General features: G+C 38.6%; 1 protein-coding gene and 1 long non-coding RNA gene across 2 annotated transcripts in view; one reads left to right on the top strand and one right to left on the bottom strand.

Annotated features, from left to right (window-relative positions):
* The window catches only part of FBN1 (fibrillin 1), a 234,459-nt gene that overhangs the window by 116,844 nt on the left and 91,256 nt on the right, over positions 1 to 26,359 (top strand). The window contains exons 9-17 of the mRNA XM_019011042.4: positions 1,418 to 1,543; positions 6,781 to 6,939; positions 11,219 to 11,398; positions 12,053 to 12,193; positions 13,917 to 14,036; positions 17,406 to 17,531; positions 18,860 to 18,982; positions 22,412 to 22,534; positions 23,620 to 23,772. Coding sequence (XP_018866587.1) covers positions 1,418 to 1,543; positions 6,781 to 6,939; positions 11,219 to 11,398; positions 12,053 to 12,193; positions 13,917 to 14,036; positions 17,406 to 17,531; positions 18,860 to 18,982; positions 22,412 to 22,534; positions 23,620 to 23,772 — 1,251 coding nt within the window. The remainder of the gene's footprint in view (positions 1 to 1,417; positions 1,544 to 6,780; positions 6,940 to 11,218; positions 11,399 to 12,052; positions 12,194 to 13,916; positions 14,037 to 17,405; positions 17,532 to 18,859; positions 18,983 to 22,411; positions 22,535 to 23,619; positions 23,773 to 26,359) is intronic.
* LOC129527047 (uncharacterized) lies at positions 1,040 to 3,369 on the bottom strand. Its single transcript, XR_008671886.2, has 2 exons — positions 3,305 to 3,369; positions 1,040 to 2,565 (listed from the first exon to the last, which is right to left on the bottom strand). It is a non-coding gene; the product is annotated as an uncharacterized lncRNA (long non-coding RNA).

Raw genomic sequence — 26,359 nt, 5'->3', positions numbered from 1 at the left:
TTTTACTAACAAGGTGAACTTGAGTCAGAAGATACTTGAATCTGGTTCACTTAGAACTCTATTTTGTCTTATAAATGAAGAGAGTACTTAGCCTGTAGAATAAATGTTCTTATTGGGGGTTGTAAGCCTTTCCCAGTTTTAACGGTGTCAGCCTGGCCATTGTAATATTCCCAGGAGGCCTGGGTCAAATGTCACCTCTCCCAAGGTCAGTGCAGAAAGCTCTGCTGGTCTCAGAGAGGAGGCCATGCAGATTCCCTGTGCCCTGAGTTTACTTCTAGCCTAAGAAGGAAGCTGTCATTTTTTTCTCTTCTTCTGCTGGTGCCATATCTGTTGACATTTGTCAGTGTGTGGGTCAGGCTATTGAAAATCTCTCCTTGAAGGAAATGGCCATATTTGTCCTAAGGGAATTTTACTGCTTCCTTGATGGGAACCAGTGGTGTCAAGCCCTGAGGGCTAACCCCAGCTTTGGCCTCCATAGCATTCAGGATGTTTATTAGAGGATGTCCTTGGGATCAACACCTGCAGAAGAGAAGAGGAAGAGGCAAGAGCGTGCAGAGAAGGCAAGCTGGGGTGCAGCCCATCAACAGCCTCCACTGGTCCCAGAAGGAATTGGGGAATTGGAGGGGCCTTCAGTGTTGTCTCCCATTGGGGCAGGATGTACCAGACTTTGATCCTCCTCCACAATTGCTTATTGGGTGTCGGGTGCCTGGGAAGGGTGTGACCTCGGGTGAGGTGGCTCTCTGCGACTCAGGCAATCTTAGAAGAGGCTAAGAGCCAAAGAACCTGTGTTGACAGTATTCCCAGCCTCCTGGGCAGCAAGTCCCTCTTTGAAGGGGACATTGGTTAGGGCACCCAGTGTCTATCACAGTTCATTCACCAACCACAGAAGACCATCATAATGGTAGTTTGGGTGCCACTGAGAGCACCAAGTTGGCCAAGTTGGGATCAGCACTCAGACCACAAGATCTCTTCTGTAGGATTCCAGTATCTGCGTTGTGGAAAATAGATTGAAAAGCAATGCAAGAAGTGATACAGAATATAAAATAATTAGTAGGAGAGTTTAACTTAATGCAAAACATGGAAACAAAAGGAAAACAAAATTTTAAAATAAATGACATTTGTAACATTAACATGCTATAGTTACTTGGTGAAACAACAGTACACAGGTTTAGATTTTAAAGGGGGGTGATTTCATTTTGCCCTAATCTGTTGAATTTGGTAAATCTTTTGGGTAAGTCTGTGTTGAAAGAAGCAGCATCTACCTTTGAATTGACTGTTCTCCATGCAGTTTTTACTTTTTAATGATGGCTGTTTCCAGGGACATGATTTGACTAGTGTTAACATCTGAATCCTTCTACTGACGAATGGTTTTATATTGTGTTCTACAAATGCTGAGATTCTTTTTTTTATATTCCAGATATTGATGAATGCAGCACCATTCCTGGAATCTGTGATGGGGGCGAATGTACAAACACAGTCAGCAGTTACTTTTGCAAATGTCCCCCTGGTTTTTACACCTCTCCAGATGGTACCAGATGCATAGGTAGGTTTAATTACAAACAGCATGCATGGTTTGTGTAAGTCAGTTCCATAACAAACAACTTTCTAAACAAGCTTGTTAAGGAGCACATATAATTTATCAACTGAGGTAAAATGTACATTTTTGGAAAAGTGTTAAACAGTTGACTGCCCTCTTAAAGAACAGAGGCACCTTGTGGTCATTTTGGAGACGTTTTGCCTCCCATAAAAGAGGGATGATCCAGGAGACCTTACAGATATCTTCAGTCTATTAATTAATGTTGCAGTCGTGCAGCGTTAAACCTTGAAGCCATCCCAGGTGTCTCTCTCTTTTTACCCCCACCTTCAGTCATTCCCCGGAACCTATGTTAATTTGGCCTGAATTTTTTCAATAATGTCTTAATTGGTCTCCCTGCTTCTTGGCTTCTCTACAATCCATCTTGTCAGATTTATCTTCCTAAAATAGTGCTTGGATTAAATAACACTCTTGCTCAAACCCTCAGTAGTTTTCCATTAGGACTTAGAAATTAGTGGTTTTCAGTCTGTGTCCAATGGATCCTTCAAGTGTTTCAAAGCCCTCCAGGGCTGCAGGGATTGCGGAGGGCACAGAGAAAAGGGAGAGAGCTGAGTGGAAAGGGCTCTTGTCCCCCCACACTCCCACACACATTCTAGGCATAGCAATTTCACTTTATCTGCTGTGAGTGTTAGACTTCCATGTCAGGTATCAATTAAATCAGGGGTTCTATTGTTTAAAAAATAGATTTGGCTGGGCGCAGTAGCTCACGCATGTAATCCCAGCACTTTGGGAGGCCGAGGTGGGCAGATTGCCTCAGTCAGGTCAGGAGTTCAAGACCAGCCTGGCCAACATGGTGAAACCCTGTCTCTACTAAAAATACAAAAATTTGCCAGGCGTCGTGGCAGGCGCCTGTAATCCCAGCTACTCAGGAGGCTGAAGCAGGAGAATCACTGGAAGCCAGGAGGTGGAGGTTGCAGTGAGCTGAGATCACGCCACTGCACTCCAGCCTGGGCGATAGAACGAGACTTCATCTGAAAAAAAAAAAAATAGATTTGACAGCTGCTGGATTTAATAATTGTTAAGACTTCTTTAAAAGTGCAGTGTTCTAGATTAAATTCAAGTTCCAAAGTGCACAGTCTGATATTTAAGGATTTTAAGAGAGCTTCAAACTACATGAGGATTAAGACATATTTACATATCAGATGGTTCACATTTTAAAAGTTATTTTCTTTTTATCAAATATATCCATACTAACTTTTTACAAAGGAGGAATGGAAGGGAACTAAGATTCATGGATCACAGGGTATGAGGTGTTTTATGTAAATTATCTGACTTGATGTTCATTTCACAGCAGTATTGTAGGTGGGAAGCAGCTGAGATTGAGAGAGGTTAGATAAATGATGGCCCAATAGTTTAAGTGGGTAGTGAGAGAAGGATCTGGGATTCCACCGTGACCTGAGTGCACAGCCCAGACTTCCCTCATTTTGCCTTCTACCCCTCAACTCTGGATGCAGTTCACTCTTTCTTGCCAGATCCCTAGGCAAGCCCCGTTTCTTCTTTGCAACTCTGTTGTGCCCATAATTAGAAACTTGTCATACAAAATGATCCAAGTGACCTTTCTGCCTTCTGGTGCTCCTATTTCCCTCCATGGTAAGCAACAGAGACCCCCAAAATTATCCGTAGTGATGAGAAAATACAAATAGCCCCTGACAGTATAAACAAATCCAAGGCTTGTTTGTAAGACAGTTGTTTGGAATGAGAAGGTCTCACCAATAGAAAACCTCCTATGTAGATAGTGGTATGCAGTATCTTCCGTGCACATTTCTTCTAACTGTAAAATTCCAACTGTCACCTTCTGCCACCACGTTCTGAGACTCTCAGACCTCCCAGCCCCGAGCTCCCTTTGTGTTCTAAGCTCTTTTAGTATTATTTTATTTGTTGTTCTGTGATCTTCCTGTGGCATTTGTAATACTGCCTGTAGGGTTGTCTTTTTATATTGTTGTGTTCTCTCTCTTCGACTCCTAGGAGTCATAAAGATGTCCTTTCCCTAGTTTGAACCTCACAACTCCTAACTCCTGGTTGTACACGACCATGTTAGTGACAGGTTAGGAGAGGCCTGTTGACAGGCTAGACGACCTGCAAACACCTATTTAATCCATAATATATTTGCTTTGATATAATGTGGTTTCTGGATCCTGAGAATAAGGGCCAAGTGATTCAAAAGGGGTGAAAAGAGTGAGATTTCCTCCTCCTTTTCGCCAGATGTCTTGGCCAGGGCAGATTTAAAATGGAAGGTGTTTGTGGTTCCTTCTGTGTCCCTTTATGTCCCCTTACGTTGACTCCTGAAGGTCTTCAAGTTATTCTACAGCCACCCCTTACCCTCTGTACAAAGTGACATACCACCACAACGGTTCCCCCGCCACCCTTGGTGTGGCACTGCTGCCTAACGAAGTGAAAAACTTCAGGCTGTTGTGTTCTGGAGGTCATTTACTCCAAATGGTTTCCGATTTTCAGTTTTTTCCTTCCTTATTAGCCTGTAGGTTTTCATTAAAATTATAAGTTATATAAATGTATATTTTTAACAAAGGTGCTTCTTCAGCAAAAAAATAAATTAGAAAAATTATTATTATATGTGCAGGTGCCATCTGTAAATCAGGGACTGCCAGTAACCCAAACTTGATTTGTAATTTTTTTTACCCCCAACATTCACCATTTTGATCAAGAGTTTGTGATCCATTGATTTAACATATAAGTCAGCCAGATGGGCAATAACATGGTATCATAGTTGATTTGCAAAATAATAGACATTAGCCCATTAAGCTTTTGTCATTGGCAACTGTAGGCCCTAGTTTTGCTCTGAAAGATAGCCCATGCTGAAAATTATATGTACAAATTCCATAATTTGGTCAAGTGTTTACACTGGGTTTTGACCACCGAATTCATTTGAAGCTGGGATATAAGCCAGTTTTGAATATCTCTTCCCATTCTCAACAGTCTTTGGTTTCCATGCCCCAAATATTTACTAATTCCCAAGTATATAAAGTATTAGTGGTTTTAAGGCATTACAAATTAGAATGTAGGAAGTTCAATTTCTCTGCCCTCTTGACGAGGGAGGTACCACCTGAGGCTTCACAGAGAGCATACTTGTCTATACTCCCTCTCCAGCCATTTATCCTGGACCAGGCTGGAATAAAACTTGTTCTGCCTCTTTGGTGAAACTATTAGTCTGACCAGAGGTACAGGAACTGGAACCACAAAAAAATTCTGGAAAGCACATTTACACTGGCTAGTGGTTTTAAGTACTTTTCGGAAATAATCTTGTATCCTTTAAAACTGACCCATAATATTCTTTTATGGTTTGTCTAGGTTGGTTTTAGCCTTCTTCACTTGATGTTAATAATTTAAATGTTTCTAAATTAGCCTCGTTTTTATTTTATTTCATTTTATTAATTTATTGAAACCTCAAGACATGAGGGCTTTGTGTTCTTAAGAATGATGTAGATTGTAACAATTACAGGTATGACCCTGTTTGAGAAAACTTGAAATTTAATATTCAGACTTACAGGAAACCCAGGGATGGATTTTTGGCTATGAAAGATCTTTGCTTTACAAAAGGATTTAACCCTTATATTCCTTTAAATCAGTGGTCCCCAACCTTTTTGGCACGAGGGACTAGTTTCGTGGAAGACAATTTTTCCATGGACTGGGAGAAGAGGATGGTTTCAGGATGATTCAAGCACATTACATTTATTGTGCACTTTATTATACACAATAAAGTGTATTATATTAAATTAATTAATACAATTTAATATTATATATTAAATTGTAATATATAATGAAGTAATTATACAACTCACCATAATGTAGATCAATGGGAGCCCTGAGCTTGTTTTCCTGCAATTAGATGGTCCCATCTGAGGGTGATGGGAGACATTGGCAGATCATCAGGCATTAGATTCTCATTGGGAACACACAACCTAGAACCCTCGCATGCATAGTTCACAATAGGGTTCACCATCCTATGAGAATCTAGTGCTGCCACTGATCTGACAGAGGCAGGGCTCAGGCAGTAATGCCAGCAATGGGGAGTGGCTATAAATACAGATGAAGCTTCACTCATTCACCTGCCGCTCACCCCCTGCTGGACAGCCCAGTTCCTAACACGCCACAGACCAGAACTGGGGATTGGGGCCCCTGGGGGTTAGAGACCCCTGCTTTAAATAGCAAGCATATTGACAATATTATTTGCTTTTCAAAATTTAATTTTATATGATCTCTGTAGAGATATAGTTTACTTGAAGAGAGGTACACCCTCAGCACATGTCAGGCAGTAAAAGTGTTTTGCATTTTGCTACCTGCCCTCACTGTTTCATGGTAATATCTCAAAGGCATATGGAGCAGTTAGGTTTTCCTATGCCACAAACTCTTTCGGTAACCCAGAGCTGCGCTGCAGTGTGTCGGATGTCATGACAATTAGACATGATGTAACCCAATAAAAGTGATATAGAAATGCGTCTTACCATGTTGCTTTGAGAAGACACTTTCTGCCAAAAACAACAACAAAATCCTTCTAGAGCTATTGTATCCTATAGGACTAAGAACTTGGAATCATGTGCCATTTTGAAGTTATAAATAACTAGTACCTTTTAAAATCTGTTAGGGCCCTAAGACAAAAGGAAATCTTGATTAATAAGCATTGGATCTAAATGCAAAGTGGCTCATTCTTCAAAAATAACAACAACAACAAAAACTTATGTGTGACTCTCACAGTTGCAGACTGGAAAATAAGAAAGATCTTTTAGAAATGTAGACTAAATGTTGTTTTAAAATAGATTTACATATTTTCCTAAAATGGCTCGAATTAAGCAGTTTGAAACCAGGGACAACCCAGTCTCTCTTCAGCATAGAGACATGTCTTCATAAATAATTAACTGTTACTGCTAGTGATTTTCTTAGTCTCTCTTTTCCTATGGCACACATGGTTTTAATCATTCGTTCCCACCTTGGGTATGGAATGTGGGACTTCAGCCAAGTGCACTAGCACACAGGGGCAAAAGGTGTGAGACCAGGGATTTCTGACTGAGCACTGTTCCTGTGCAGCGCTCGCAGCTTCCCTTCTGGGGGGCAGAGGTGTGAGTTAATCCTGCCGTAGCCCAAGTGTGAAGTATGGAGCTGCTCGGGCAGGGGAGTGTTGTTACAAGTATTATCTCAGTGATGTGTGTGTGTATGTGTTTCTTTGTCCTCAGATGTTCGCCCAGGATACTGTTACACAGCTCTGACAAACGGGCGCTGCTCTAACCAGCTGCCACAGTCCATAACCAAAATGCAGTGCTGCTGTGATGCCGGCCGATGCTGGTCTCCAGGGGTCACTGTCGCCCCTGAGATGTGTCCCATCAGAGCAACCGGTAAGAGCCCTTCCAGTTATCTGCAGAATATCCCATCCCAGCCCTCACAATCCCAGTGGCAATGTGCATGATGCAGATGTAGTGGAAACCTGGGTAAATGAGTAGACTCCAGGAAATATAAGAGATGATGTCCAGGGAAATTTCCCTAGAAAATGCACAGGGGAAAAAAAGGGGTCTGTACAAAGAGTACTGTTTTCAGGTACTGCTTTTTACTTAGCTGGCTTATTACTACTAAACAGAAACCTTTTGGGGAAGTACTTATTCTCATTTTAATACTTAATGGCTCTCATGTAGTACTCAAAAGCTCAGTAGAGTAAAACTCAGCTTTCAGAATTTTTCAGGTAAGTTGTTCAGGAGACACATTTCCTTTTTCCTAACATTGGACTCCTTCCTTCCTGCTAAGTCCTGCTTGTTTTTTTTTTCCTTCACAGTATCTCTTTTATCTGTCCATTTTTTTGTTTCCATTAGAAGCATATTTTCTCTAGTCTGGACTGTTCCAGTAGTCTCCTAACTAGTCTCTGAAATCCACCATTGCCATGAGTCAGTGAAGTTCAGTTTAAAAAATTGTGTCTAGGGGAGAAAAAGGAGACACCTTTTGACTAATTGAGCCTATTTCAAAACACCATGTTGTACACAATGAATGCATACAATTTTTATTCGTTAGTTTAAAAATACATAACTAAACAAATACATAAATACAGCACACTTTCGTTAGTCCAGAAAGATGTCCAAAAATATTTCCCCAGGATGAACTCGGGCAATATTTAGTGGCCAATTCACTCCATTTCTTGCAAAGAACATTTGCTACTTAGCACAGCATTTAGAGTCCCCGAATCTAATCCCAGTTCATCTTTTTAATTCTTGTTCTTTATAGTAGTTTAAATTATATGATTGAGTTTTCATTGCACCCAATCCGAGCATTTCTAAATTCAAGTTGGCTTTTTTTCTAAAACTTCTTGCCAGTTCAGTCTCTTTCTCCCTACTCCTGCCATCCTTGCCTGTTTTATATCCTCTTTTCTTGTTAAGGATCTGCTGAAACAGGACCTAATCCATGAATATCCCGAGGTACCTGCAGCTGGAAGTGCTCCCTTCTTCCTTGTGCTCCCGTGGTTCTAGCTGGTACTATCACTATGGCATGAGTGCCATATGTGTGTTCACATCTTGCTCTTTTACTGGTTGATCAATCTCATTAGGAAATCTCATTCATTATTGTAGTCTCATATTTCTCATGCTTTTTACACTTCCATAGTATTTAGCAAAATCTTGCTTATAGGAGGCATTCAAATACAGAGAGCAACTTATTAGGCAACATCTTTCCCACCAATTGAGCATATTTCAAAACATCACGTTGTGCACAATGAATATATACAATTTTTACTTGTCAATTAAAATACTAATACATAAATAAACAAATACATAGATGAAGTTTACCTTCCTGAGTCCAGTAGGGGACCATTTAGTAGATCACTGTTTAGAAGCACATGACTTCCTACTAAGACATGGCTTAGGTACCAGGAGAATGGCTTTTAAAATGCATATGTTAACTTAGGAATCAGCAGCTTTGATGTGGATTCCTTCCTGTGTTGAGGCTTTGAATAGAGAAGAGGACTAGAGCAGGTTTAGGTGCCTGCGGGAAGACCTACTTTGGGACAGTTGGAGCAGAAGACCAGGTTCCTGTGTGTGGCTTTACAGGGAGCTGTCCTCCCAGGTATACCACTGAGAGATGCACAGCCCTCAGAGGCCTTGGGCAAAACAGATTTATAGAGCAAAATAACTTGCAGGTAGGTTTTTGTTTGTCTAAATATTCCAGTACCAGTGCTACAGAGATCTGGGCTCTTACAGAGAGTGATGCAGGAAGGATTTTAGATTGGCCAGCTTTTCACTCTTTAAAAAATAAATCAGCATCATCTTGGGTTAAGTGGAGATAGGAAAGATGGACATCAGCTTAACAAAATTAGCCCCACGTTGCTGATCCTGAATGTAAAGGGGCAATGAGAAGATTACTAAATCTGTAAAAAATAGGAAGACATATCGGATTCAGTCTGATACACTTTCCTAGAGAGGTTAAGATGAATTTAATGGCATTCTTAAAGTAAAATGCCCACCTAATTAGCAGAAATGCTGATAAACTATTCAATTTCTTTTATATAAATTCAAAAAGTCTTAAAAAGAAAGGCCGAATTGGTACCTACAAATGCTTGGAAGCAAAGTGAGTTCCTTAATGTAACTGTCATTTAATTAAATTAACACGTAGTTAATGAATTCCTGTTATGTGCAATTTGCAGGGCAAGGCTGAGAGTGGGAACTAGTCATGAGTTAGAGATGATCCCTGACTTCAAAGACTACACAGTCTTAGTGGTGGGAATTTGGTGAGAGCAGGTTCCCAGGGAATGGTGGATATGGCACGTACAGATGATAAATCTATAGGAAGAATCACTGTTGGTTGACAAACAGGATTGAGACATCTTGAGTCAGGGAATCATGAACAACATAGAATTCCTTTACAAATACATTCAAGTACGTCAGTATCTCTGTAATTTGAAATTCCAGTGAAATCGTAATTAAAATGCTGTAAGAGAATTCTCTGAAAACATAAACTTGACCTGAGATGGAAATGTCAAATATGAATGAAGAAATTTTAGAAACGGACCAGAAAGTACCAACAGTACTTTCCTATTTAACCTCATGTAAATTGGCAGAATGTCCCGTGAGGTTGAAATATGAATGCATTTCAGTTAAGACCTATTACTGTCTGAAAATAAGTTAAATTTTAGTCTGTAAGGAAAAGAAAAATATTAGTCTAATTTCTATTAATGGCTGAAACTAGCATAGAAGGTATCCATGAGAAAATCACTGTACAACTGTGAAAATAAAATTACCAACATCCTAGCAAAAGAGGAAAAAAATGAAATTTAAAAGTCACATAGGTTACTTATAGAAGGGAACTATGAAAAAACATGGCTATTTGTAGGCAACATGAAAATAAATAAAATAAATACATCCTTGGAAACCTGGATACTGCTTAAAAACACCTTTTTGGAAGCCCAGAACAAATGTTTGGAAACCTAAAGATGATTTATTTGATAAAGACCTGACACTGTGAAAAATAGTAATCATCCTAAAAATGTAGAATCATAGGGAAGCAGATGATGAATTCAGGATGTCCTCATTCAGAGGGTCACTATGCAGCATTCATACCTGACCCACACCCCTTGGTGTTTCTCCTCCCTTATGGGCCACTTCTCCATTGATATTGCTTTCTTTTACGAATCAGTATTCTTCAGGGTTCTGTCTTTGCACTCCCTTCTCTTCCCCTTCCACACCACTCTTACATGAGCTCATCCATCCCCATGGCTTTGAGTATCACCTCTCTGTACTGATGACTCTCAAACTCACGTCTAGCATTGATTCGTCTAAGCTTCACACTGTCTTTTACAACTGCGAAGTGATAGCTCCACTTGGATGTCTGATATCTCAAAACTCCTATGTTCAAAATGGAACTTGGTTTCTACCCACCAAACCTGCTATTACCATGATTTTTCCCATCCAGGCAAGGGCACCAACATTCACCCAACTGCTCAACCAGAAAATTAGGAGTCATTGTTGACTTCTTGTGTCCTGAGCTCTGACACTTACTACTTCACTGAGCACTATACATTTATCTCAAAAATGTACTTCACTGAACACTATACATTTATCTCTAAAATGTGCTTCAGATTTGTCCACTTCTGTCTGATTCAGTCACTGACTCCCCCGTCCAGACATCATCATCTCCCCCTTGGTCTTCTGCAACAGCCTTGCCTCCCCGCAGTAATGTTCTTCATATGATGTAATTGTAAGCATGATCTTCTGAAAATGGTAATCTGATCATGTCCCACCCCCGTTGAAGACATCCAGTGGTTTTGCACTGCGCATAAAATAAAATCCAAATTTTTTAATGTATTCTGTAGAGCCCTGTGGGATCCACAGGTGGGACTGGATGGAGAAAGTAGTACTTTTATGTTTTCCATGAGGTGAATTTTGATACAGATAAAGACTCTGAGGTTTTGGGAGGAACATGGTTTTGGATTTGAATTATTGTTCCAGAGTGGTTGCTGCTGCAGGTATTAAAAATGGGAATCCAGTCAGTTGGTTCTTTTTCTTTTCTCCAGTTGACCTGTGAATTTTGAGGATCAATTTTATTCAAAAATATCTTTAAAAAAATAAGGATGACTTCTGTGGGCCTATGATCATCAGCTACAGCTCAGCTGTTGTGTTTTGTTTTGTTGTGTTTTTCTAGAGGATTTCAACAAGCTGTGCTCTGTTCCTATGGTAATTCCTGGGAGACCAGAATATCCTCCCCCACCCCTTGGCCCCATTCCTCCAGTTCTCCCTGTTCCTCCTGGCTTTCCTCCTGGACCTCAAATTCCGGTCCCTCGACCACCAGTGGAATATCTGTATCCATCTCGGGAGCCACCAAGTAAGAATTCAAAAATCATCTAGTTATTTTTCTTGCATTGTTCAAGTTAACATTTTTTATTATTTATTTATGCTGCTTTAGTCATTAAATAAGTTTGTAAATTGTTATATTAATTTTTGGTTTACATAATGTTATCTATATCTATATCATATGTATGTCTCAATTTTCCTATTGCATAGAGAAAAACGGGAGGCTTCCTATTCTCCAGAGATTAATGTCCTTTTGTTATTGGTGTTTTCAGGCAACTATGGGAGAGTTATGGGCGATAGTTAAATCTGATTCACAGAAAGGATTAATAGAGGAGGTATAAAATTAGACTTTAGGTTATAGAGCTTGCAAGGCAGTTTTATAAGTAGTTCAATACCAATATCTCTCTGCCTTTGTTATTTCTGCAAACTAGAGGTTTGAGAGTGAGGTGGTGAAGAGGGCAGAGAAAAGCAGGCTGCAGCTGGGTTGTGAGCTCCCCGGTGCTCACAGTGCAATGTGATCTCTGTTGGCAGGGTGGAAATATGCTCTGTTGTCACCAGACGACCTTTGCCCAAAGAGTATCCTCTTTCCTTTCTGATTCAACATCTTGTTCATTATTGTCAGATTAAGTACTGATGAAAGATACCATAGTTAAAATAATTTTAATGGGGCTTAATGTTCTTCTAGGGGTGCTGCCAGTAAACGTTACTGATTACTGCCAGTTGGTCCGCTATCTCTGTCAAAATGGACGCTGCATTCCAACTCCTGGGAGCTACCGGTGTGAGTGCAACAAAGGGTTCCAGCTGGACCTCCGTGGGGAGTGTATTGGTACGTGATCCATCCTAGGTTGGCACCAAGGGTCTGTTGTAATTCTGTTCCTTGACTCTACTGGTTTTCTATTGCTGCTGTAACAACTTACCCCAAACTTGGTGGCTTAATACAATACAAATTTAAATTATCTTTCAGCTCTGTAGGTTAGTAGTCCAACAGAAGTCTTACTGGGCTAACATCCAGGTGTTGGGAGGGCTGTCTTCCTTTTGGTGGCTCTTGGGAGGAATCCATCTCTTTGCCTTTTTCAGCTACTAGCAGCTGCCTGTGTCCTTAGCTCATGACCCCTTCCTCCATTTTCAAAGCCAGCAGTGTTGCATCTTCAAATCTCTCTCTCTCTCTCTCTGGCTCTCTCTTGCAATTCCCTCTTCCACATTTAAGGATATCTGTGACTGCATTTGGCCAGCTGTATAATCCAGGAGACTCTCCATCTCAAGATCACTGATTAGCAACCTTAATTCCATCTACAACTTTAATTCCCCTTTGCTGGCTATATAACATATCCATAGGTTCTGGGAATTAAGACATGAGCATATTTGGGAGGTTGTTATTCTGCCTATTAAAGTTACTTTTAACTTTCATTGTAAAAGATACTCAATTCATTTCTGGTAACTCCAATTTAAGACACCCTACCAAAAGCCTAACCATTAAAAGAAAGTGTTAAAAATATCCCCAAATTATGGAATTTTGCACATTATACTAGTCTAAATGTGTAGCTTACCAACTCTCTTAGACTAGTTATTGTAAATGGAAGAAAGAAAGTTTAAATTGCTGATGAGGCATTTAAGCTGGTGAAGGGAGGAAATGTAATGAAAGAATAATCAATTTGTTGGATTGGATAAGAACACGCAGCTCCTATCAACTTGTTTTAAAAATAAGTTCACCTCTTAGTTCTGTTATGAATTCTAATTTTCTAATTATAAATTTATGATTTGTCAGAAATGATGAGTTCTTACTTTCCCAAACTATTTAATTTCCTGATGATATGAACACCCCTCCTAGAGGTCATCAGAGCTGAGGAGAAGTGGGAACATCTAACTCAGGGTTGCGGAATGTGAGGTCAAATCTGTATCTGGCACTAAGAAGCATGTGGGCAAGTGGGTTATCTTTGCTAAATTTTAGCTTCCTCTTGTTTACAAGTAGGGTCATATAAACCAGTTTATCTCTAAATGTACTGATAATTCTAAGTGACTGTAAAACTAGTGTGAGCCTGTGTATTGAACACATCTGGGGATGGGGGAGAGTCTGTGGTGATTGAGAACTGCCCTTTAAACAACAGTTGCTTCATGTTTTGTTCTAACATTTTAGTGGAACTCAGCAGGGAATGCTTGGATATGGTTAGACCTTCTTTTTATTGGAAAAAAACAGAGCTTCAAGAGATACTTGGAATCCTATCCAGAAGCCACTTCTGAAATGTTAGTCTGTTTGGTTCTCTTAGATCAGACTCAAGGAAGAAAAAATGTTTATTAGATCAGATTGTTGAGTTGCTACATGTTTGGAATTTTTCTCTGCAAAATGACACATGAAAATAATACACTTTAACTGCTCAACCAGTCTTCAAATGGCTAATGACATATTGTAGTGGAAAGAAAAAAGATCCTTTCATTATGTTATTTATTTCTCAAAAGGAAAATGTTTTATATGTATAAAAGGAACCCAGAAAGTCTTAGAATTATGAAGTATTGCTATGTAATTTTGCACTAAAATACATTGTGCTTTGCAGATGTTGATGAATGTGAGAAAAACCCCTGTGCTGGTGGTGAGTGTATTAACAACCAGGGTTCGTACACCTGTCAGTGCCGTGCTGGATATCAGAGCACACTCACGCGGACAGAATGCCGAGGTATGGTCCTGGCTCCTGACGTGGAATGTGGGACATATATGCTAACTGGGGGTTGGCTTCAGAGGAGTTCCATGGAGTTTAAATAACCCATGCCGGAAGAGACTAATATAGTCCCATGGCTTTTTTGAACTTAGTTCCACCTATTGTCATTCTGAAAGACAGTGTCATAAAATCTGGCAAGCATTGAAGTTATTTTATAACATGTGTCTATGCCTGAAGGAAAATCTTATTTTCAGTATTGTTGTCTCGTCACAATTATTGCCTCTTAAGTTTTCATCTGAGAAGTAGAGAGTGGGATTGTCCTTTGTGACACAGCAACTGAGGAAAATTTCAGTTGAAATTATGTGCAATTAATTTCTTAATGGAAAGTTCTAAAAGATAAGGATGTCACTCTAAGCCCTTGCTGCTTTTTAGTGTGGTCAGCAACAGCATCTCCTAGAGCTGCTTGGAAAGGCAGAATCTCAGGTTCCACCACAGACATACTATTGCAGAATCTATATTTTAACAAGATCCCCCAGCAATCTGTATGTACATTGAAGTTTGAGAAGCACTGCTATAAATGTCCCCTCATAAAAAATTTCCCATCAGGTTTATTAACTAATTTATTAAGCCACCCAATATGCCTTTTATTAAATGACTCTTATGTACTTAGTTTCTAAAACAGAAATAAATAAGATACAATGATCACTGTCAGGGAGCCCAAACATCTATCTCCATCTCTATCTCTAAATTAAGCACAAAATGAACTGTATCATTCAGTAAAGACAGAAAAAAAAAACAGGCAAATACTCTGTTAAAGTTAAATAAAAGGGCCCATCAATGATAGACTGGATAAAGAAAATGTAGTACATGTACACCATGGAATATTATGCAGCCATAAAAAAGAATGAGATCATGTCCTTTGCAGGGACATGGATGGAGCTGGAGGTCATTATACTTAGTAAACTAACATAGGAACAGAAAACCAAATACTGCATGTTCTCACTTTTAAGTGGGAGCTAAATGGTGACACATGAACACATAGAAGGGACCAACACACACCGGGGCCTATTGGAGGGTGGAGGGTTGGAGGAGGGAGAGGATCAGGAAAAATAACCAATGGGTAGTAGGCTTAATACCTGGGTAATGAAATAATCTGTACAACAAACCCCCATGACAGAAGTTTACCTATTTAACAAACCTGCACATGTATCCCTGAACTTAAAAGTTTTTTAAAAGTTAAGTAAAAGATAGCGAGGTTTATATCACTTTAGAAAATTGGTAGCCATTGACAAGAGTTGATCTTATTTGCCTCTTTTAGCAAAAGCTCTTCATGAGTTGAAGACATATAGAAGTTTTAATTTTTATCAGTGGACTGGCTTCAAAATTTATGAATTTTGTTCTCACGTAGAGATTTCTTGCCACCAGTGTATTTTAGTGCACTACATATAAATGACCATTTTAAGCAGAAAAAAACTGGAACAAGGACTTTGAACTCACTAACATTTCTATTAATTAATTATAAATATGGATAGGTTGAACACGTAACTGAGTTGAGAACCTTCTTAATATTATGACTATTGTTTAAAATAATTAACATGTACAAATAGCATACTAGGCATTTTGCAATAACAGAAAATAAAATGAAATCAATGTCCAGAGACTGCACTGTTAAATAAGCAAAGAGAGGTGGTTATTGAGAGCACTCAGCTGGGGCAAGGACCAGCCAGTATAAACCCATGTATGTGGTTGTTATCAATCTGAGACTTAGTATTGGAGACTGAGGATGACCTGAATATTTAAAGCACTGCCTTCTTTAAGAGCTAGCGCTAAGGTTATCCTGCAAATAAGAAGTTGAGAACGTGCTCACATTATTTTGCTGATGAAAGTTGCCACAGAATGGTCCAAAAGGCTGTGCACATAGCTGGGAAGTAAGTGAGGGGCCGAGTAGAAGGGGATAGAAGGATGGGCAGAAACACAGTAGAGGAGAACTTTGAATGACAAGCTTTAAATTTGTCTTATAGGGCAGTGGGGAACCCCATGACATTCTGAAATTGAGGAAGAAAGAAAAAGATGAACTTTTTATCCTGTTTATTTTAACCTTGGGCCTCAAAAAATTATAGGATCCTTAAAAAAAGTCTGCTCAAGAATATGTGGTTTTTTACCATTTTTTTGAGTGTGGAGCAAGTCTGATTTTTAGCAAGGATTAAGAAATAAACGAGAGAGAAAAAGATCGTAGGTTGTTGGCACAAAGATCAGACAGAAGAAAAGCCCAGACTGCCTCAGCTCGTCCAATGACTTGTGTGGAAACCACTGCAGGATCTGCCCAGAAAGAAAGTGCATCTGAGGGCCAACCACAAGACACCATGCAGACACAGGGTAAACAGTCAGAGTAACTGACGTGCCATGAACGCACGTGCTCATTGTTCAGGGGATATTTAGGGCACTTATACTCAGACAAATGTGACCTCAACTCTGCATAGATAGGAATGCTCCCATCCAACTCCACATAGTTTCTTGGTCCCTGTCTTCTGGGAATAAGCCCTGGAAGTGATTGTGTGCCTGTGTAGACAAAGAGGTTTGTGTTCATCCTCTTTGATGTTTATCCAGGTTTGTAGCTTCTTGAAACTGAGAGAAACAGATAATCCAGGGCACCATGCTATCCACTTTGGGTAGATTGTTAATATTTAAGGGAGAAATCAGATACAGATTGTTTCAGTTATTGTTATTTTAACACTTCGTGTCAAGCTCTATTGTGTACCTTGGCATAATATTAACCACAATAGAAAAAAAGGAAAAATACCCTCATAGAATCAATATTTTATTTGGTTGGTAGAATACTCATAAAGTTGTTTTTTAAAAGACTAAGAATCTATCAGCAGTAACCCTGCACGTAAACCAGAATTGGTATAAGGAAGATGGACATTTTAGAGATGTGATTGATGGTTTTCAGGCAGAATTAAGGTGATTGTTTAAAAAAATAGCATATGTTGTATTGTTCTGAGATAGCTATAAAATATGTCTTTTAAAATTATGTGTTTAAAGATGCCAGCCAAATTTCAGTATAAATAATGATTTATACTGGTTAAATAGATGTGCTTGGAAAATGGTGAAGAAGAATCTATTTTGTTTACAGACTTCGGATTTAAGGAGTCTTATTAGAAATTAGAGTTACATCTAATGTAATTATACAGGTTTTTTATCATGTCTTTTCAACTGTGATAACCCTAAATATCACATTATTTGATAACCAATTAATGTTGGAGAATATTATTAAGTAATTAAAACCAAAAGCCAAGATCATGAGTTTGCAAATGGAGGGAGGGGGAAATAAAATAATTTTAACTCCCCTAAATAAAGCTATTTCTTCTTTTTAAACTTTGATTTTAGACATTGATGAGTGTTTACAGAATGGCCGGATCTGCAATAATGGACGCTGCATCAACACAGATGGCAGTTTTCATTGCGTGTGTAATGCGGGCTTTCACGTTACACGAGATGGGAAGAACTGTGAAGGTAATAATAGTATACTAATGTTAGTCGTCTCCTTCCATTGCAGTTTCAATATCAGGGGTCTTTAACAAGACCAAATAATGAGTGAAATGTCAAAGTATCAAATATGTTTTATATATTTTATCTGGGAGGGAAGCCTAATTTTCCATGATATTCATTTCTTAATTTACATTTGTGTGAATCAAATAACATTTTAATATGCTAGGAGAGCTTGCCATTTAAAGATCCCTGGTGTGATGAAACTTCTGTGGCACAATTTCATACTTTCTAATTTTTTACAATCAGAATTTGTACATTTTTTAAAAATAGGACACACCTAAGTCCGTGTATTATCTAGCCGTTTATAATCTTTTTGTTTAAAGTGTCTGCCTAGTAATAAAATGCTACTAATCAGTATCTGAAATATATATCTAAAATAGATATAATGTAAAATACATGTTATATATATTTTCTGTATATGTAATATATGTGTATATATGTATTTCTGAATATGTAATATATAGATAATCATAAAATACATATTTAAATATAAATAATATATATCTAAAATATAAATAATATATATTTAAAATACATTATATATGTCTAATATATATATTATATATATCTAAAATATGTATATATAATAAATCACTTTGGTCTTTCTAAAGCCTGTAAGTGAAAACACTGTGTCTAAAAGAGCAAGTGCCTCCCAAGACAGCTTTAATATCAAATAAAATAACATAGTGATGAATTTAAAGAACCATCCCCAATGTTTAAGGGATCTTAAAGGTTCACTGGCACAGCTATAATCCGTAGTTGAGCCATGTATTCTAAAAGTCCACTTTTTACCTGCCCCTATTTAAAATTGCTTCAAACTACAAGTTATCTTCTGGTTTTCATCTTTAAAAGAATTAGGATGTAGCCTAAATACATTTCAAATTCCACTAATCTTAGTTTTGACTTATGTTCATATTCAGAGCATTAGAAGTAATATGAATCTGTGAAATAAATATACCCACTAGGCTATTAGCACATTTTTCAGTTTGTAAACTATTATTCCTAAAAAGGACCCTGATAACTTCTATGGAGTCAAATTTTATAAATAAATATACCTATACATCTAGCCCTAGAGTTTGCATGCACATGCCAAAACTCAAGAACTTGAGATATGTATTTCATATGTCCCATCTTCTCCTTCCTTAGATGATCTTATTTGGATGAAAATTAGCCTTAGGCTGTAATAACAAAAAGAAAGAAATATGAAGAAACAGAATTATTTTCATCCGGATTGGTTTCCTTCATAAGCTTACTCTTCTGGTCATAAGAAAATGTATGTTTTGTATTTTCAGATATGGATGAATGCAGCATAAGGAACATGTGCCTTAATGGAATGTGTATCAATGAAGATGGCAGTTTTAAATGTATTTGCAAACCTGGATTCCAGCTGGCATCAGATGGACGTTATTGCAAAGGTTTGTGCTATAAAACCCTAGATCATGTTCTTCACGTGCCTTTTCTCCTCCTTATGTTGTTTAGAGGTACTACCTTTCTTTACTGATTCTCCCCACTTAAAGTACCTTGAATTTTGGTTTGGGAAACCTGACTGAAACTCCTTCTTAAATCCAGCCATCCAAAGAGCTACAGTTTATGCCCAGAAGACTATTGTTATTTCAGAAAGGGTATTTGAGGTCTTCTCAAAGGAGTCAAAAGCTATGTAGCAAATAAATAATCCAAACTGCGTATTGGTCTTCCAACAGATGTGGGCATTGTTCTCAAGAAGCTGAGTTCTACCTCTTCTTTCCAGTTAGGGAATAATGGTGGTTAGGCTTCTTGGTGGCTGTTATTTGCCACCTCTTACATCTTTACCTGGACAGAATAGTGTAGACTGTTATTTGCAATGATCTCTTCCTCATAATTTCCTCTAGGCATCTTAAGACACAGAAATTTTTTTTAAGGATAATTTATTTAGGCTTTATCAAGTTACATAAGCAAGAAGGGAAACAGGATTAAGCAGAATAAATAAACAACCAAGAACCATTTTTTAGTTTGGTAAACCATTTTGAAATAATCTCATTGCCCCAGGTATCGAAGCAAAAATGAGGATTTTTATTTTTGCTGTTGAGAATTGGGGTCCTAAGAAAAGTTACTGGAGACAAATTTGTGCTTGGTGTCTCCTGTCTTATGTAGGGATCAGTGATTATTGCACTTGGTCCAGGATCTGAGTTGGAACCAGACTTCTTAAAGAACCTCATACTCAAAACAGATCCAGAAAATCTGCTAAAATGCTGCACTTAGAGCTTCTGGGCATAGTTTCAGATGCAGAAGTGTAGAGGGTCAAGCTATTCAAGGTAGAGGAAAGCAGAATAAAGTCCTATGGTGCCTCTTCTCTGTGTGCCCCTAGTGGACAGCTTTGGTAAACGTGTTATGGAAGAAAGCCTTGTATTAAGTCCTTGGCAAGATGTGCATTTTCTCCAGGCTTAAAAGAACTTCAAGCCCTTGGTTGTTTACCTACATTCTCTATGACCTTCACATCAATGGCTCTTAATATTGTGCAAATCTGTCTTCCCAGCAAGAGAAAACAGTTGGGTGTTTCAAATTTGAAGGAGGAAGGTGGTTTCTGTACTTTTGAGCCCTGTGCTAGGAGGAACTTATATGAGAAGACAGGATTAACACATGGAAATATTCTACAATGTAAAATAGCATAAAACAAAGTGCCAAACTGTGCAAATTTAGCACTGTACAAGTAAAAAGGAAAAGGGAAGAGAATAATTGCTGGAATATTTGGAATTAGGCTTCCAAAAAATATAATAGAAAGAGATATGAAAGCCCCTTTGTGAACAGACCTAGGAGAATACATAATCTTCTTGTTGATACACAGAGCACACTAAGATTCACTTTTAGTGCCTCTAGGCTCCTGCTGACCCAGGCCACAGCGTCCCAACATTAAGTATGGCCAATAGATAATGCTGTGACCTCATAGATGAAACCAGATTTGGCAACCATTGGCAACCAGTGAAATAGTATCCTATCAATAAATTGGTTGTTCTATTAATTTGAAAGTGCTGATGATATGGATGGTTTGTTCTGACTTTAGCATTCTGGCTTAAGGATCTGAGAGAGAGAGAGAGAGAGCTCCACAGCTCTGTATTATTATCAATGTCTTATTTTTTTCTAGCTTATAGAGCGTAGAGTACACACACTGTAATAAGACTAAAGGATGAAAAAAGAAATTAATCCCATGTATACTGAATTTCTTCATTTTTATAATTTTTGTCTTTATGCCATAGGGTAAGATTTTCTCTTAGCCCTGAGCACTTAGTTCTGAGCCCACAAAGATGTGACTGTTCAAAGCTGAATCATCAATGCTAATTCAGTCTCCACAGTTAACTCATCTGATCAACAACATGGCTTCTCTGTTCACTCTCTGAAAGTTGAAGCCACTAACTTTGACCAAGGTTACCTCCCTTTGGATCTACCTTACATCTCCGTTCTTATTAAAAACCCTTTGTGTTACCTTTCAGGTTGTAGTCTCCACGTTTTACTGTGTGTCACAATTTGAATAAAAAGTTGACCAGAATAACTAACCAATTTGAGTTCCTGTATTTAAATATAACTGCTGTTTCAAATACAATCTGTACACAGAACCTTGGACCACCCGAATATATTTTGTGCCAAACAACACAAGCTAAGTAAAACACGAAGGTGTTTTACTCTCAATTTGCCTTTCTAAGGTCAGGAGAAAGTTAATAGTCACATACAGTAGTTGTATAATATAAAAGGAGTTGTTATAAAATCATTTGCTTTTCTTTTTCTTTTTTTTCTAAGACACAGCCTCACTCTGTCTCCCAGGCTGGATGGAGTGCAGTGGCACAATCTCAGCTCACTGCAACCTCTGCCTCCGGGGTTCAAGTAATTCTTGTGCCTCAGCCTCCCAAGTTGCTGGGATTATAGCCGCATGCCACCATGCCCAGCTGATTTTTGTATTTTTAGTAGAGATGGAGTTTCCCCATGTTGGCCAGGCTGATCTTGAACTCCCGGCCTCAAGTGATCTGCCCACCTCAGCCTCCCAAAGTGCTGGGATTACAAGTGTGAGCCACTGCACCTGGCCTAAAATCATTTGCTTCTAAGTGTTGTATGTTTTCCAAACCACAGTTTTGGTGCCTTTTGTACTTCCCCATATTAAGGGGGGAAAAAAACCTCTGCTATTATTAATATGTGTCCGATAAAGTCTTTTACCAGACCTCCTTAAGTATACACATAAAATACCATAAAGTATTTGTAAAGTTTAAGAAAGATTTTTCTTTGCTGGGTTCCAACTGCATACAGTGCTGTTATTGGCCAAGAATGGTCATTAGAATAATCTATATTCATTTTCTGTTCTTTTTCTATGGTGTTCCATCAAGGCTTTAGTTGTATATCCTTTAATTTTAGGCGAATTTTCCCAGAGAGCCAAGACATGGGTGATACTAGAAGGGATGCCAGTCTGGGTGATGAATACCAAAAGGAAAGTCTTCCTGTAGTTTACTATTACCCTAGATTTCTGAGAGCCCTGGAAGAGCTACCCTGGTTATGCATTTCACAAAACTCTTTGTCTTTTAGCAGCCATTGTTCTCCTTCCTCCGATTCTGTTTTTGCCTTTGTGATTATTTTGGATACAAAAATCTCTTGGGAGAATATATTAAAGTTACTTTTTATGGAAAATAAGTTCCAACAGTTGATTTCTCTTGATTTTGTTACTGTTCTTTCAAAGGAAAATGAGAATGCCATTTGAGCTTTTGTTGCTGATGCTGCATATTATTTCCTATCTTCCCCATTTTCAAGTGTTAAAACATGATTGTCAACATGTTATAATTTTAGATAAATGTCACTTCATTTTTAATAAGTGCCTTTCTCTGCCACAGACATTAACGAGTGTGAAACCCCTGGGATCTGCATGAATGGGCGTTGCGTCAACACTGATGGCTCCTACAGATGTGAATGCTTCCCTGGACTGGCTGTGGGTCTGGATGGACGTGTGTGTGTTGGTAAGAAAACATCATGGCTAACCTTATGAGAGAGGTTTGGCCTCTGTCACTCAATAAAGCCCACTGGTAACAAATGCTCTCTACTGTAGCAGATAAGATATAAAGAATATTTGCAGAGCAACAAACCAACAGGATCAGTTCTCTTTTTGTGTAAATTGAACATTAATTTGAGGATTAGGAAGATGAGCTAAGTGAAAAGCAAGGGAATCCCCACCTATCCTTCCCCCTTTTCTTCCCTAATCCCATAGCTGTCTTCAGTTTTCTCCAGGCCTCCTTTGTTGATATTGGTCATTGAAATTGATGTGCATATGCTATTATCTCATGATGCACATTTTAATAGAGAATTGATGTCCATGGACAGTATAGAATGCAAAGGAGAATATGGATAATCCAGAAACCTGTATGATAGTAGTTTTATGAGGCTTTATAAAAAGTATGAGACTTGTTGAAAAATTGATACCATTTTTATCCAGATTATTTTTAAGAAAGGTACTCAGTAAGCCATTTGAATTGGAAAAGGATAGGGCATAGCAGGAGACTGTCTTCCTGGTGGTAAAGATAACACAGCTTAGTTGACCAACATCTACATATTTATATAACAAACCTTTTACAGATTAAACTTTCTCCTTTTTGGAAAGTATACCTAATTCAGACATTCAGTAATTGCGTGTTTATTTTGGGATAGGCCGCATTTCTAATAAAGGTCTTATTTAGCAGGATGTGAGATTCAACATTCATCCATCATTAATTCAACATTTATTAAGTGCCTGCTCTGCACGGGCCCGAGAAAGACAAAATAAGTGAGATATAATTCCGGCATTGAAGGGCCTCACATTTTAGTAAACCATGATACTCCCTAGAAAACTGAAACAATCTGGCCATTGGTTTCCAATGCTTAGAAGCTGAATGTGTTTTGTTTTTCTGTTTTTGTTTATTTTTTCTTCAAATGGAGCCCTGATATCAGAGGCATTCCCTGTGAGTTACACCAGGGATGATGGATAAATAAAGCCCTCTTCAACTTTGACTTGGGGGGTTCTCATCTGTTTGAAGTGACAGTGTGATGACAGATGCTTCTTCCTGTTTAGACACACACATGCGGAGCACATGCTATGGTGGATACAAGAGAGGCCAGTGTATCAAACCTTTGTTTGGTGCTGTCACTAAATCTGAATGCTGTTGCGCCAGCACTGAGTATGCATTTGGGGAACCTTGCCAGCCATGTCCTGCACAGAATTCAGGTATGTGGTATCATGGAGATGCCCTCGTACTGCCAGCCTTCTGCCACCATTGAGGTCTTCGCATTTGTGGAATTCACAGGGAAAGATGACATTTTGCTCTCCAGGTATGCCATGTGCTTTCTTGGGGTCTTGGCAGAGGCCAGCCAGTGTCTAGTCACAGGTACTTATCTAAGCCTCATAATTATTTGGAATAGGCATTGCATTTGTGCCTCTCGTATAAACTCTCCTACCTCAATAATACTCAAGCTGTTTGCAATACATGCACCTTGCCTTGTTTTCTAAAGTTGTTTCATGATGTTTGCATTTTGCAGAAACTATTATAAAAGCAGACTTTTACACAGCATAAAAGTAAATAACTGTCATATTACTTGACTATTTCCACTAGCTTTCCAAAAGGCCATTTGTAAATTTTGTTTACATCCCACGTATTGATTTTGGTGTGGTTTTCTTTTTCTTTCTTCTCCTTCTTTTTTTTTTTTTTTTGAGATGGAGTCTCGCTCTGTTGCCCAGGCTGGAGTGCAGTGGCACGATCTCAGCTCACTGCCACCTCCGCCTCCCGGGTTCAAGCGATTCTCTGCCTCAACCTCCTGAGTAGCTGGGATTACATGTGTGCGCCACCACGCCCAGCTAATTTTTGTATTTTTAGTAGAGACGAGGTTTCACCATATTGGCCAGGCTGGTCTTGAACTCCTGACCTCGTGATCCACCTGCCTCAGCCTCCCAAAGTGCTGGGATTACAGGTGTGAGCCACCACGCCCGGACCGGTGTGGTTTTCTTTAATGATTTGATTTAATCTGAGAGAAAAAAGTATTTTTCTCCAATTGAAGTGACATGGCCTAATGAAAAGAGAACTGGATAGCGAGTCAGAATTCTCTTCCTCCATCAACAGGCAGCCAAATTACTTAATCAGGGGATTTAGTTATTTGTGTATTTTGCTTATTTCTGAATTTTCCTCACCTACTTTTCAAAAGGATTTGAGGTGGCTTATATTAATAAACATAATTATAAAATAGAATAATGCAGACAAGCTATCCTTAGACACTTCATCTACAAAATGAGTTGCCTTAGATAATCCAAAAGGTCCTGTCCAGTTGTAAATTATTTCTATTTATAAAACAAGAATAGGTTACTGAAATTAAAACAATGTTCTGCCAGTATTTAATTAAGCACAATTTTAAGGTAGCTTGGCAGTGGACCTCTAATGTCCTAAAATAAAGTTAGACCTAATATTGAAAATATGTAGCTCTGGTTGGTTGGTTTTACATATAGGATTTAGTCAGTTTATTTCTGCCCTAAAGGAAACACATTAAAGAGTAAATCGTAATTTTAAAAGATTTGTTATTTTAAAAATGATAGTATTTGAAAGTAACAGTTGGAAATTAAAATACACTATGAAAAGTTAGAGAAAGTTAAATGGAAGACTTTAAAAGAAATGGGGGGCCAGGCATGGTGCCTCACACCTGTAATCCCAGCACTATGGGAGGCCAAGGCAGGTGTATCACTTGAGGTTAGGAGTTCAAGACCAGCTTGGCTGACATGGTGAAATCTCATCTCTACTAAAAATACAAACGAACAAACAAACAAACAAAAAGTCATGCGTGGTGGTGCACGCCTATAACTCCAGCTACTCGGGAGGCTGAGGCAGGAGAATCACTTGAATCCAGGAGGTGGAGGTTTCAGTGAGCCAAGATAGCACCACTGTTCTCCAGCCTGGGTGACAGAGCGAGACTCTGTCTCAATAAAGAAAGAAAAAGGAAATGAGGGATGCCTATTTAAAGAAAGAAAACTGCTCTGGCTAATGACTTCACCCAGTGAATAATATAGAAATTATCATTTTATGTATGATCACCAATCAGTTCAATATGTGTTTATAACACTTTTATTATATACAAATATCATTCTGTTGAAGACACTTTCCTATAACTTTATAGTTGTATATTATTAATATCATCCTTTTGGGTGTTACTTTAACTTTTCAAAGTACTTTTCTTACCTACTTTGAATTTGCAATACAGACAAGTATCATGAAAGCTGGCACACAAGAGTACAGGTGACTTGTTCACATGTTGAATGATTGGAAGAGCCAAGATTTAGAATCCAGGAACCTTGGTGCATATAGTTATTTGCCTTTATATTTTCCTCTGGACCAAGTGCACTTCCAAAGAATTCTTAAAATCCACAGGGAAATCATGTGGGTTTATAAAAAGGTGACCAAAGGACCAGATTTCTTTAAGCAGTTGTCTTAGTCCAGTTTTTGTTGCAGTAACAGAAAACCACAGATTGAGTAATTTATAAAGAAAATGCATTAATTTCTCACAGTTCTGGAGCCTGGGAAGTCCAATATCAAGGTGCCAGCACCTGTGGGGGGGCCTTCTTGCCAAGTCGCTTCACAGCTGAAAGTGGAAGGGCAACAGAACATGCAGGAGTGAGAGAAAGCTAGAGAGGACTGAATGTGCTTTTATAACAAGTCACTCCTCCCATGATAATGACATTAATCCATTCATGAGGGTAGAGCCTTCACGACCTAATCACCTCTTATTAGGCCTCACCTCCCAGCATTACTATTGAATTGGGGATGAAGTTTCCA

Source organism: Gorilla gorilla, chromosome 16 (genome assembly GCF_029281585.2).
Source record: "Gorilla gorilla gorilla isolate KB3781 chromosome 16, NHGRI_mGorGor1-v2.1_pri, whole genome shotgun sequence".
NCBI classification, from domain to species: domain Eukaryota; kingdom Metazoa; phylum Chordata; class Mammalia; order Primates; family Hominidae; genus Gorilla; species Gorilla gorilla.
The sequence above is the reverse complement of the archived record's forward strand: the minus strand, read 5'-3'. Positions and strand labels throughout refer to the sequence as shown.